The sequence below is a fragment of the Pinus tabuliformis genome, chromosome 8, assembly GCF_031772625.1.
Source record: "Pinus tabuliformis cultivar Carrire ecotype Pingquan chromosome 8, CPIR1, whole genome shotgun sequence".
Classification (NCBI taxonomy): domain Eukaryota; kingdom Viridiplantae; phylum Streptophyta; class Pinopsida; order Pinales; family Pinaceae; genus Pinus; species Pinus tabuliformis.
In genome coordinates, this window is record NC_142294.1 from 724970948 (window position 1) to 724983546 (window position 12599).

A 12599-nucleotide genomic window follows, 5' to 3' on the forward strand; every position below is an offset into this window, starting at 1 on the left:
GGGGGAGATCGTTGGACACAGATTGTCATTGATGTCAATATGGCAATATTCGAGGAGCAGATAGAGACGAGAGGAACAAACAGAGCCAAAGAAGAGGAGCACACAAAGCCATCGGAGCAGATGGAGACGAGAGGAGCAAATATACCACGGATAAAGCTCAGTCGTTGAATCGCGTGATTCGACGGCAGTGATCGTATCAGAGGGAGCCATCGGGAGGAAATAAGATGGAGAAACGAGGGTCGTCAGATCGCGGCCGTGCAGATCCGAAAACCATCGAGCAGCAGTGGAAACGGGTGGTCGAGAGTCATTAGATCTCCACGTGGCAAATCCAACGGCTATTGCGCAGGAAAGTGGCATGGAGGTTAATGCGCAGGAGACGTACAAACAAGCGGTAAGCGGGATTATCGCACCGCCTATCGGAGATGGGCGGTATCCGTATATGGCCACGCGATCTAGTGAAACTGCGACACATGGCCGTGCGATGGGCGCGAAACCGCTTTCCCCGGGGGTTATCGCAGGCGCGGCTTGAGGGATGAGGGCTAGCGAACGCCGTCGGATGATAGGGTGGACGCGATCGGACAACAGGATCTAATCATGCACGTTTATCGACTGACGTGACAGGTGAGGGCCTCGACGGGTAATATGATTTCGCAAAAGTGCACGGTTATATGTGTTAACACCTTAGCGCCTAGGGCTAAACAAAAAAGGATTTACGTGGGTTTTTGGAATAAAACAGAAACGGCGGGGGAAAAAGGGAAATTAAGGTTTATCAAGGATTTAGAGGAAAATAGAAGTAGCGAGAGGTTAAGAGAGTGTAAAGAAACCGAAGGAGAGGAAGGTGAAAAGACAATTGTGCGCTGCTTTCTCGGCACAAACCAACCATCAGTCCTGAATTTGACCATTAAGCACTGAAGTTGTAGCAGAGCTAACAAAACCAACTGTTGCGAACCTCTTGAAAACACAACCAACACTACCAAACCTGCTTCTTACCCATCAAAAGCTTAATCTTATAGCAGAGCTAACAGTCACAGCGATCAAGGAGGGAAGCTGAAAGATCAAGCGAGTCAGAGGAAACGACAGCGACTGAGGAGGAAGCCTAAGAGACGGTGTAAGCGGAAACGAATGGACAAAGGCATGGGAATGTATAAAACAATAGAAACAGAGAACTGTTGGTGTGGTTATGGTGGTGAAGAACCCGAGGGTGAGATAGTAGAAGCAGCAGAGGCAAAAGAGGCAAAAAAAACAGCGGAGGCTGTAGAGGTAGCAGAAGCAACAAAGGCAGGAGAGCAGGAGTGATACAACCTCAGCTGAATAGAGTGCAGCAGCATACCTGTTTATACCAAGGTTGGGTTGGAGCCTCAGAACTGAACAGGGCTGAAGTCATTGGGGTAGGTGCTCCTAAGTGCAGAACCACTGCAAAACAGAGTTGGTGCTCTGGAGGTTGGAGCCTCACTGAAGTCCAAGTTGGAGCTTGGCAACTATTCACAATCAGATTAATACTTATATTGTATTTATTTCTTTGCACTGTCTTGAGTTTTAATAAAAGCATTAAATTCAGCTGTTGATTTCTGTGTTCTGTGTATACATATACATATCTATATAGGTTGTTGGCAATCACTAGAACAATTAAAAAAATAAATAAATAGTAAGAAATACTGATTCACCCCCCCCCCTCAGTATTTCCAACATCTTGTTCATTTCTAGAAGTTGTATTTGGTTTCATTAACTTGAATAACAAGCATTCATAAAGGTCAACTGGTGTACAACAACAGTAGGAGATTAGGTAGAAATCAGGCCGATAGCTAGCCCTTTTGCAGTAAATCCCTAAGTATGCTGACGTTGGGGAGGTTCATTTTAATTTGGAATTTTTAATTGTTTTACTTTTGTATTTTGAATTTCATACAGAAATAACTCTTGTTTTCTAAAAAAAGAAGATAATAACACATATTTATAAAGTTAATGAACAAATCCTATAGATGGCATTTGAATGCATTTTAAGAGGAAACATTTATAGACCTTGCACCGCGCACAAAGCTTCACACCATGGAATGTCAATCCATTAATTCTGAAAGTTTTCCACAAATCTTCAGCAAAGGGTTCACAATTCTCTACGAAGATACTGCAACAATCAAGTATATGACACGTTAGTAATTCACAATTAAGTTTCCATTATTAACCAACTGCACAAATGAAAGAAGAAAAGAAATTATCCTAAAGGTAAAGAATCCAAGAAATCATAAAATATATGAAAAAACCTTGTGCATCTGTGACTTGGGAATCTTAGGCCGGTATCAACTATCAAGCAGTGTTTGAGAATTTCAGCATCATTTGCTCTTTGAAAACTACACTGTAAATATTTCTTTGATAATGACGTCAGTTCCTTGGCTTCTTTTAGTCAATTATGGATAGAAGGTACATATGCAACTGATGACCAAAGGGTCCGTATTTATTAAGGATGCCAAACTGTTAGATTCTGCTGCTTATTCTGATCTCCTAGCTGTTTTAGTTGTGATAAAAGGATGTAGATTTCAATGTATATAACCTTCTGTTTTTTATTGCTAATGATGTAAATATTTTATGTATAAGTATATTTTCCCAAAAATAAAAAATGAAAAAAAGCCTCGTGTAACTAAACAGTAAACATGTATCATAAAACAATGCACTAAGTAATCCATTATTTCAAGGGTGAAAAGTATAATTTTTTACCTTTAAACACGACAAGGAAAGTGATAACTCAATTTTTAATGAGAGGAACAATACAATCAATGAATTATAATAAAAACGTCATACTTGGTCCTAAAGCGGTTGATTGGAAGAGGTTCCTTCAGTTGCTTGTTCAAAGTATCCAATGACTCCTGCACATATTTAATTTGGTATGGTTTAGGATCGATTCCTTTACACTAGTACTTCTCATCTACACACTGGATGCTTTTGATTAATCTAACTTGCAACAAAGATGAGTTTTGAAATTGCACTCACCTGAGAGATCACAAGAAAAGGGTACCCGTCAGAAAACATAGTCTTAAAACCACGAGCATATTCAGCATCTGTTGGCCTGACCTCTGATGCTGCAACATTACAAATAAAGGAAACTATAAGATTCATGTCAAAATTTAAGGGCCACAAATATCAACCTACTATACATAAATGAATTCCCAACAAAACAGTTTTCTGTTTTGATATTATATTTACTAAAGGGCATAGAAGTTAGAAGATGATCCAGCAACAATCCAAAAAAAGTTGCTTGAATTTCAACATTTGTTAAACTATGCTATGGAGAATACACGATAAAAGCAAGAAAGATTAAATGAGAAATGTATTATATTAATGTGAATCAAATTACATAAAGTGGTGTTGTATATATCTATCTCGCAAGTTCCATTATTCCTGCTAAAAGCTGCTCCCCTAATTTATATTAGCATAAATACATTAACACAAATGTCATTTATTATGTATAGCCTATTTCCACTTTATGAAATTATTACTTTAGTACATAGCATTAATTGCTCCTTTGATAAAATAAACATTACAATACCTAACACCCACTCTAAGTGAAGTGAATGTGCACTTTAAGTGAAGAAGATTCTAAATAAGTGCACCATAAACTACCGTAACACTACAAAACATCTTAATCAATGACATCGAATAGGTTCAAAGAGCTAAAACAAAACATAATTATGCCAAATCACATATTACCCAGGAGACTGAGTGCATCATAGTGAGTCATAGGTGACAGGTTTCCACAGATCTACTTGTTTGCAATAAAGATTTGACGATGGAAGAGTGAAGAACTCGTCTGCTTCTACAATCTATTATAAAAGAATATTGTCTAACCATTGCTTTGTATCTCAAATCTACATATATAGAATTTCACCATAAGGGAATCAATTTTCCCTTACCACTAGTGGATGAAAGCAAGAGAAAGATGCCAAATTCTGTCATCCTTTGCATGGCTGCCATCTAAGTTTGTTGTTGTTTTAGCAGGCTTTTCTATGTTATTTTAACTCTTTTTCCACACTTTACTGCTGTTGTCTTATCCCCTAATCCAATGGAAGCTTTCAAAGATATTTTCCATGTTTAAAATTATCATTTAAAACATCAATCAACCATTAAAAGAGGTCGACCTATTCCCTTTTAGATAGTAAAAATGTTTAGAATAATTGTCATGCAATCAAAGTTGGCAAGAGCATTACACTTTAGTGCTTTTGTGAAATTTTTGCTTACCTAGAAGGTGCTATTAAATCAGAGAATTATTTTTTATTACTTGTTCACGGCAAATTAATTATTTTGCTGCAAGTAATGAATAATAACATGAACAACACCATTCACAAAATAAAAATTGTAGCGAAACGTCAAGAAACCAATCACACAATTGACACTAGTATTTTTTACAAATGTCCCTGGAAAAACCCCAATGTGGGAAAAACCAGTTTTCAGATTTCAGATTTTATATTATTATCTTGAGAAAAACTACTATTGACAAATTACATTGCTTGTCTGACACAAGCAAAAGCTCCAACAATATTTTATTTTCACTTTTGCTAATCAAATCAACCTACAGAAACACCACGACTTCCCCTTCTGCAATTCTCACTACCTCCAACAACTTGCACTGGAAACCTGGAAACTCGCACTGGTCTTCTAGCAATTCGCACTCTCTCCTGGCAAACTCGCACTGTCCTCTGGAAACTCGATCTGACTCCTAGAAAACTTGATCTACCTTCCTGGCAATTCGCACCTCCTCTGGTAAACTTGTAGTGGTCTCTAGAAGACTCGCGTTGCCTCTCAAAAACAATCTCGGCCTCTACTCCTACGAATTTACTGAGCAACACGACCTTCACCTGAAGCTCACAACCTCACCGAAAAACTCGGCATCCTGCAGAAAATAAATGATAGCAAAAACCTCTAGAAACTCTTCTCCCAATCACTGTTGTTGAAACCCTCCTAGTATCTCACTGAAAATCACCCACTTGATGTGTCTCCAAAGCTTTCGATCGATTCACTTTATAATCTCTCATTCACAAATGAATGGCCATGATTAGAAGTTCACTTGATCCAATCAATGGCTAATATCATCTTAGAAACTTTCCACAAGCTTCTAGAGGTAAATCGATCTTATCCCAACTAATGTCAATTAATTATCCACTTTCCCTATGTTCAGACTTAAATATTTAAAAAATCACTAAATGACATAATTAAGATATTTTCCCTGGGTGAAACTTAGGAAAACTTATATGAGATAATTAAATCCTCTATGTTCCTATCCTCAATGATAGTTTTTGTAGCATCGTATGTGTTCTAGCCACGAAATTTGGTAGAGAGGCTAATATGCATGAGATCTCCAAAACCGAAAAATTGTTTCTGGAAATTCCACCTAGAGATGATTTAATTAGATTATTAACCTATTTTTTAATGTTTCTTAAATCTAAACTTTGGAAAATTGGTTAATTAATCATAATTAATTAAGTCAAGGTGAGAATAGTATAGAAACTCACATGGATCGACTGCAAGATGATCCTAGCCCTTGATTAAGTTTTAATATTGGTCATTGATGCTCCAATAGAGGATTATAACAAGAAGTCTATGGGCACTTGGAGAATACACCAGAGACACTTGGAAAATTTGATTTTCTAGAGTAGCAGCATTCAGTTGCCGGAGAGTTCGAGCTTCAGTGAGGAAGCAGAGTCAGTGAGGCTGGAAGAAATTTTCCAGATCCAGTAAGTGCATTTGCTAAGAGGTTGAGATTTCTCCAGGAGGTTGAACAGAGGCAAAGGAGAGCCTCGAGAAGGCAGTTCGATTTGCCGAGAAGGAAGACGTTTTCAATTCCAGAGGCCGGGCAAAGGTTCTAAAGTGCTAGAGAGGCATTTCCCTAGTCAGAGGCAGGCAAGACGACTAGACTAGCACCCAGTTCGGGCAGCAGTTGCAGCAGGCAGCATCAGGTTGACGCAGAGCCTGTGCAGGCCCAGTTGGATGGCTTGCTTTTCAAAGGTAGTCTAGTGTCGTAATTGCCCGGAGTGAGGGTAAATTTCCTCTAGATATTTTTGCCAATATTTTCTCTGCAAGATAGCCAAATTTTGGCATCCAAATTATTGTACTCATAAGCATAAGGTTAACGCAGAGCCTGTGCAGGCCCAGTTGGATGGCTTGCTTTTCAAAGGTAGTCCAATTCAAGAATTGCCCGAAGTGAGGGTAAATTCCGTCCAGATATTTTTGTCACTATTTTCTCTGCAGGATAGCCAAATTTTGGCATCCAGATTATTGTACTCAAAATTTCTCACTGCTGCATAATAATAAAACCCTCAGTTGTTGCATTGGTTTTCCTAAGTTGGGTTTTTCCGGGGACAATTTTCAAAAAATAACGATGTCATTTTTATGTCTATGTGATAGATTTTCTCAGTTTCCAACACTATTTTTCTTTTGTACTTTTATTTGTGAAGATTGCAGTGTGATTTATTCAGTATTTGTCGTAGCAAATAAATTGTTAAATTAATTAACAATTAGAAGAATAATTTCTAGTTGCTGCAATAGGATTTTAGTTCTGAAATTTTCATATGGTATCAGAGTGTGAGTGATCAGTTGGGAAGATCACAAGTGAAGGAAAGAATTTCGCTGCTCAAGAGCAACAGACCAAAATTCTTAGAGGTAGCGCAGTGCTCAGACAAGCAGGCCGAATTGCTAGGGCAGGAGTTTGATTTTCAGTTGCAGGGTTGCAGAAAAGTCGAGTTCCCCAGGTTAGTGATTCCAGTGGTCAAAGAGAGCAACTGCAACTCAGTTTTTCAATGAGCCAATTCTTTGGTTGGACGCAGAAGGTTTTGCAGCAGCATAATCAACGTCGGGTGGAAGAGAAAAGCACACACGAGGGAAAATTTCTCTCAAGGGATCTCGAGCTTTAGAGATCTGATTTTTCCAAGCAGATTGGCAGTAGTTGTGAGTGGATCTTCTCCACTCCAGAAGGGAGTGTGAATAGTAGAAGCAGCAGCCAAGCAAAGGGAAAGAGGGAGATTTTCGAGTTTATTTTCTCCAATTTTGAGTTTCACAGATTTTGCAGCTTTGCGGGGATGATCGTACGAGATTGTCAAAGGAGGTCGTGCGAGTTAGCCAGAATGCAGATCTGGGAAGCAGTTCGACTTCCAGCTGTTAGAGATAGGTGTCGAAGGAAGTGTGAGTTGACTAGTGTGAGCTGCAAAGCGAAGAAGAGTCCCAGCCAATGACTAGGCTTGAAAGGAGATAGTGGGGCACCAAATCTAGGAGGAGGAGTATAAGACTCCATTGTGCCATTTTGGGCAGGGTCCTTGAGGACTCCACGTCATGGATCATTACCTAGCTACGGGGGCCCACAGTATTCAGTAGCGGGATGGATCAATGGCAGTTAATGCAGTCAATACCAAAGTGACAGTTGCAGACTAGTAGTGGTCAGATGCTGAGGAGTGCAGTGCAATGTTGACAGCAGAGCAGGTGGCTCAGTGCAAAGTTAGTAGCAGCGCAGATTCTTCAATGACAATGCAGAGGTTGGTAGCAGTCAGGACTCAGGAGACAGATTAATCATACTGAACACAGATGATTCAGTGTTTTGGATGCTTCTCAATTGTAGTAGTTGCAGTTGCAGCAGCAACAGATGAGAGGGAGTTGCAGTGCAGATGTAGAGTTGGCAGTAGTATGGCAGTGTCAACAGCAGCACAAATGCAACATCAAAGTTGCACAGTGGTTGGTGGGCACCAACAGCCAGACATTAGCAGCATGACAAGAGATGATATAGAGACAGAGTGTTGTGGTGGGGTGTGCAGCTCTAGAACACAGTCCTCGCTAAGAGGGAGTGTTAGTTCCTGTAGCATCGGATGTGTTCTAGCCATGAAATTTGGTGGAGAGGCTAGAATGGATGCGATCTCCAAAACGCGGAAATTGTTTCTGGAAATTCCACCTAGAGATGACTTAATTAAATTATTAAACTTTTTTTTAATGTTTCCTAAGTCAAAACTTAGGAAAACTGGTTGATTAATCAAATTAATTAATTCAAGGTGAGAATAGTCTATAAACTCACACAGATCGACTTCAAGATGATCTTAGTCCTTGATTAAGTTTTAATCTTGGTCGTTGGTGCTCCAATGGATTATAAGAAGTCGATCGACACTTGGAGAATTTGATTTTCTAGAGTAGCAGTAGTTAGTTTCCGGAGAGTTCGAGCTTCAGTGAGGAAGTAGAGTCAGTGAGGGGTAGAGGCAGTGAGGCTGGAGGAAATTTTCCAGATCCAGCCAGTGCATTTGCGGAGAGGCCGAGATTTCTCCAGGAGGCTGCGCAGAGCCTCAAGAAGGCAACTCGATTTGCTAGGAAGGAAGACGTTTTCAGTTTCAGTGATCGGGCAGCGGTTCCAAAGTGCCAGAGAGACGTTTTCCTAGTCAGTAGCAAGCAGGACGACTAGACTAGCAGTCATTTCGGGCAGCAGGTAGCATGAGGTTGACGTGGAGCCTGCGCAGGCCCAGCTGGATGACTTGCTTTTCAAAGACAGTCCAGTGTCGAAATTGCCCGGAGTGGGTAAATTCCCTCTAGATATTTTTGCTAGATTTTTCTCTACAGAACAGGCAAACTTCGGCATCCAGATTATTATACTCAAAATTTCTCACTGCTGCATAAGAATAAAACCCTCAGCTGTTGCACCGTTTTTTCAAGTTGGGTTTTTCTGGGGACAATTGTTCAAAAATAACGATGTCATTTTTACTTGTGTGTGTGTGCTAGATTTTCTCAGTTTCCAGCGCTATTTTTCTTTTGTAGTTTTATTTGTGAAGATTGCAGTGTGATTTATTCAGTATTTGTCATGGTAAATAAATTGTTAAACTAATTAAGAATTAGAAGAATAATTTCCAGTTGTTGCAATAGGATTTCAGTTTTGAAATTTTCACTAATGACACCTCTCAAGACTAGAACACCTATTCAAGCTACAATATTTAACACTCCCTCTTAGCAAGGTGTTCTCCACAACACCCAACTTATCCCTGAATAAAACAAAATTTCCTTTATTCAAGGCCTTCATGAATGTTTGCAACCTGCTGATCTATAGGAACATATTGTAGTCGAACTGATCTTTCTATGTTGCCATCTGCAACATTCTTGATCTTATAGATCCAACGGGAACCAACCACTTCCCTATCCAACGGTCTAGGCACCATGTCCCAAACATCATTTGGCATGACAGAGTTGTACTCCTCCACAATCGCATCCTGCCACACTTGATGTTGTGCAGCCTCTTCATAGTTGGAAGGTTCACTGTCAATAAGCGCATTCATCAACGCCTTGTACCCGGAATATCTCTCTGGTGGTCTCCTATCCCTTATGCTCGATCTAGGAGCTCCCACAAACTCCTGTGCATCCCTATTTGTCTGAAGCACCTCATGATTCCTTCTCCCACTTGTAGTGGGTGAAGCTTCAATCTCCTCATCATGTTGTTGCTCCACATACTGCGAACTCTCCTCAACACCTGTACCTATGCCCGTACTCGTCACTATACTCATGCTCGTTCCTTGCACCTGAGGTACCTGTTCAACCCTTGGAGCTTCTACTTACTGACTCTGATCAACTGTTGGCAACTTGCAAGATCTCCTGAAGGATTTCTCCTCCTGGAACTTTACGTCCTACCTCATGATGATTTTCCTACTCCCTGGGATATAGAACCTATATGCCTTGGATGTTTCGCTGTAGCCAACGAAATACCCCTTCTCTGCAGTCAAATCTAGCTTCGTGCGCTTCTCATCTAGAATGTGACAATATGCGACACTGCCAAAAATCCTGAAATGTCCAACTTCTAGTCTCTTCCCTGTAAGTGCCTCCTTGAGTGTCATATTTCCCAACACCTTGTGCAGGACTCTATTCTGAATGTATATTATTGTGTTACACGCTTCTTCCCAAAGATATCTAGGAATATCCTGATCATATAGCATGGCCCTTGTTGCTCCAACTATGGTTATGTTCTTTCGTTCTACAACCCCATCCTACTACGGTTGTACGAAGTTGTCCACTCTCTCTTGATTCCCTCCTTCGCGCAGAAATCCTTGAAGGCTTTCTTGATTTACTCACCCCCATTATCTGTCCAAAGAACCTTTATCTTCTTTCTTGTCGAGTTCTCCACAAAAGCCTTAAACTCTTGGAAGCGACTAAAGACTTCATCTCGTGTCTTCAAGAAGTAAATCCAGGTCTTCCTGGAGAAGTCATAAATAAAGGTCACCCAAGTACTCATAACCTCTGAGAGACTTAATGGATAATGGACCACAAATATCAGACTGTAACAAATCTAGAACACCCTTGTCTCTACTGTCACTCCTTGGAAATGTTTCCTTTGTGAACTTCCCAAGTATGCACCGTCTACACAAGTCATCATGTTTTGTACTCACTTCTAGAATACTTATCATGATCTCTCTGAGAAACTTAAGTGCTCCATGATGGATATGACCCATCTTCCTATTCCATAGCTCTCCCATATCTCTGTTACCGTTTTTGCTAACTAGTGTCTTCGGAGAGTCCAACTGCAACCAGTACAACTTGTTGCTTCTCACCCTAATCTCCTTTGCTGACTTCCAATCCTGGTGTTTCATATACACTTTTTGCCCTCAAAAGTATACATGTTACCCCTTATCTTGAAGAGCATAAATTGAAATCAAGTTAGTTCCCAAACCTAGCACGTGCAACACATCTGTAACATGGATATTTTTGCTCGACTCCCTCTAAAATGTGATTGTCCCTCTCCCAAATGGAGTACACTTGGAATTATTTCCAATTTGAATCTAAAATCCTATCTCCTCTACTTTAAAGCCGAAAAAATACTCTCTAACCCCTGTCATGTGACATGATTACCCATTGTAAATATACCATACTCATGTGGTGGCTGAGCAATATAAGCAAGCTATAAGAGCGAACTCGTTCTCTAGTCTTGAAGACAATTCATCAATATCTGCTAAAGTTGTTGTCTGTTGCTTCTTTTTAACACCCTTCTTTTTGTTGGGACATTGAATGACATAGTGTCCATGTTGACCACATCCAAAACACTTGATTTTACTCAAGTCTTTCTTTTTCTTCTGTCCCTTGGAGTTAGGCCCTTTGCTTTAACTTTCCCTAGCTTTGCCCTTTCCTGCAAGAGCAACATTTTCATCATCCTCACGCTTCTAGCTTTACTGTTGTTGCCACTGACAAGGCTCAACCTAAGCTCTTCCTGAGTGAAATCACTCCACAGACGATCCCAATCAGGCAGGTCTTGTCATCTATTAATCACTTGGACAAACACATCCCACTTCTTAGAGAAACCATTTAGAGCAGTTCTCACAAGCTTATCATCATCTATTTTTTCTCCAATAGTTGCTAACTCATCCTTGACTAATCTAAGCCTAGTGAGATGACTGACAACGCTTTCTATTTTGTTTTGTTTGGTGTTTCTTAGCTTCTCTTTGAGGATCAATTTCCTGTTTACAACAAGATTTTGAAACAACTTCAGGATGGCATGCCACATCTTCGTGCACATATCTAATTCTACAATATGGAGAATGATGTGATCTTTAACTTCATCTTAGATAATATGCCCAACCTTGGCATCCTCCTTGCAGTAAGTTGCTAATTGCACTGGATCTATCAGTATTGTTACTGCTCAATTTAGCAGGGGTCCTAGGAGGGATTCCAAAGGGACTACTACTAGATCAAGTGGCAACAATGGGACAAGGACCCACTGTCACCTCAGTCGATGTCCCCTGCTATTTACGGACTTTCACCGATAGGAGGAGTCCCGGTATAAGGAAATCACTAGAAAAGATGAATCAATGATATTATAGGTATTGATTTCTAGAGCCCATTCACAAGAGAGACTCCAATTATAGGTCTAGCTTGCTTTAGAGGCAAGGTGAGGGCTCTCTAGGAAAGGCTCAAGGGTGACCTAGACCTAAGGGTAAATGAGGATGTGCTTGGCTATAATGAACTTTCCTAGACCCAAGGGAGCCTATAAGAGATCAAGTTAACCTTAAGGAATTTGAGATTAGACATTATGCAAAGGTACTAGCCCCACTAAGATAACTTGTAAAATACTCTAAGCTAGACCTAGGGTTTATGATTTTTGTCTCGCTTTCAATGATCACACAAGGCTAAACAAGGAGAATGATGAGCGTCTTTAGAATGGTAAACTTCCTTTGAGTTATCTTAATGATGAGACCCTTAATATCTTACCCTAACCTAGGAGGAAACTAGGCAACTATGGTCTTATGGCTAGGGCTCGATATATCTCTCAATCCAACAGCAAGAATAACCTCAAATTTGGAGGACCTCTAGAGGATACATTAGCTCAGCTACGTGCCAACTCGCTTCAAAATTGGATGGCTACAAAGTACTTCGCTTGATACCCTAGGAGACCTACTAGGACTATTGTAGGGTTTCAAAGAAAAAGGTAGAAAAAGAAGGTTTTAGGGTGATCATCAAGGGTTAGGATCAATGCCTAACCTATTGGGACAATGGAGTCAAAATGATTTCGAATTTTTGAAATCCTTACTCGGTCAAGGAGTCCTATTGCAACTTCGCATAGCCCTAAGAGGTAGCAACTAGGTCACAAAAGGAATTTATACTTCTTTTTGCACAGT

The 12599-nt window shown here is 40.2% G+C and overlaps 1 protein-coding gene across 3 annotated transcripts in view; it reads right to left on the reverse strand.

The window, feature by feature from the left end:
- The window catches only part of LOC149237634 (uncharacterized), an 80139-nt gene that overhangs the window by 38909 nt on the left and 28631 nt on the right, over positions 1-12599 (reverse strand). For all 3 annotated transcript variants that reach the window (XM_089372728.1, XM_089372727.1, XM_089372726.1), the window contains 3 exons: positions 2980-3068; positions 2791-2855; positions 2017-2119 (listed from right to left, as the gene is read on the reverse strand). In XM_089372728.1, the coding sequence (XP_089228854.1) occupies positions 2017-2119; positions 2791-2855; positions 2980-3068 (257 nt within the window). The remainder of the gene's footprint in view (positions 1-2016; positions 2120-2790; positions 2856-2979; positions 3069-12599) is intronic.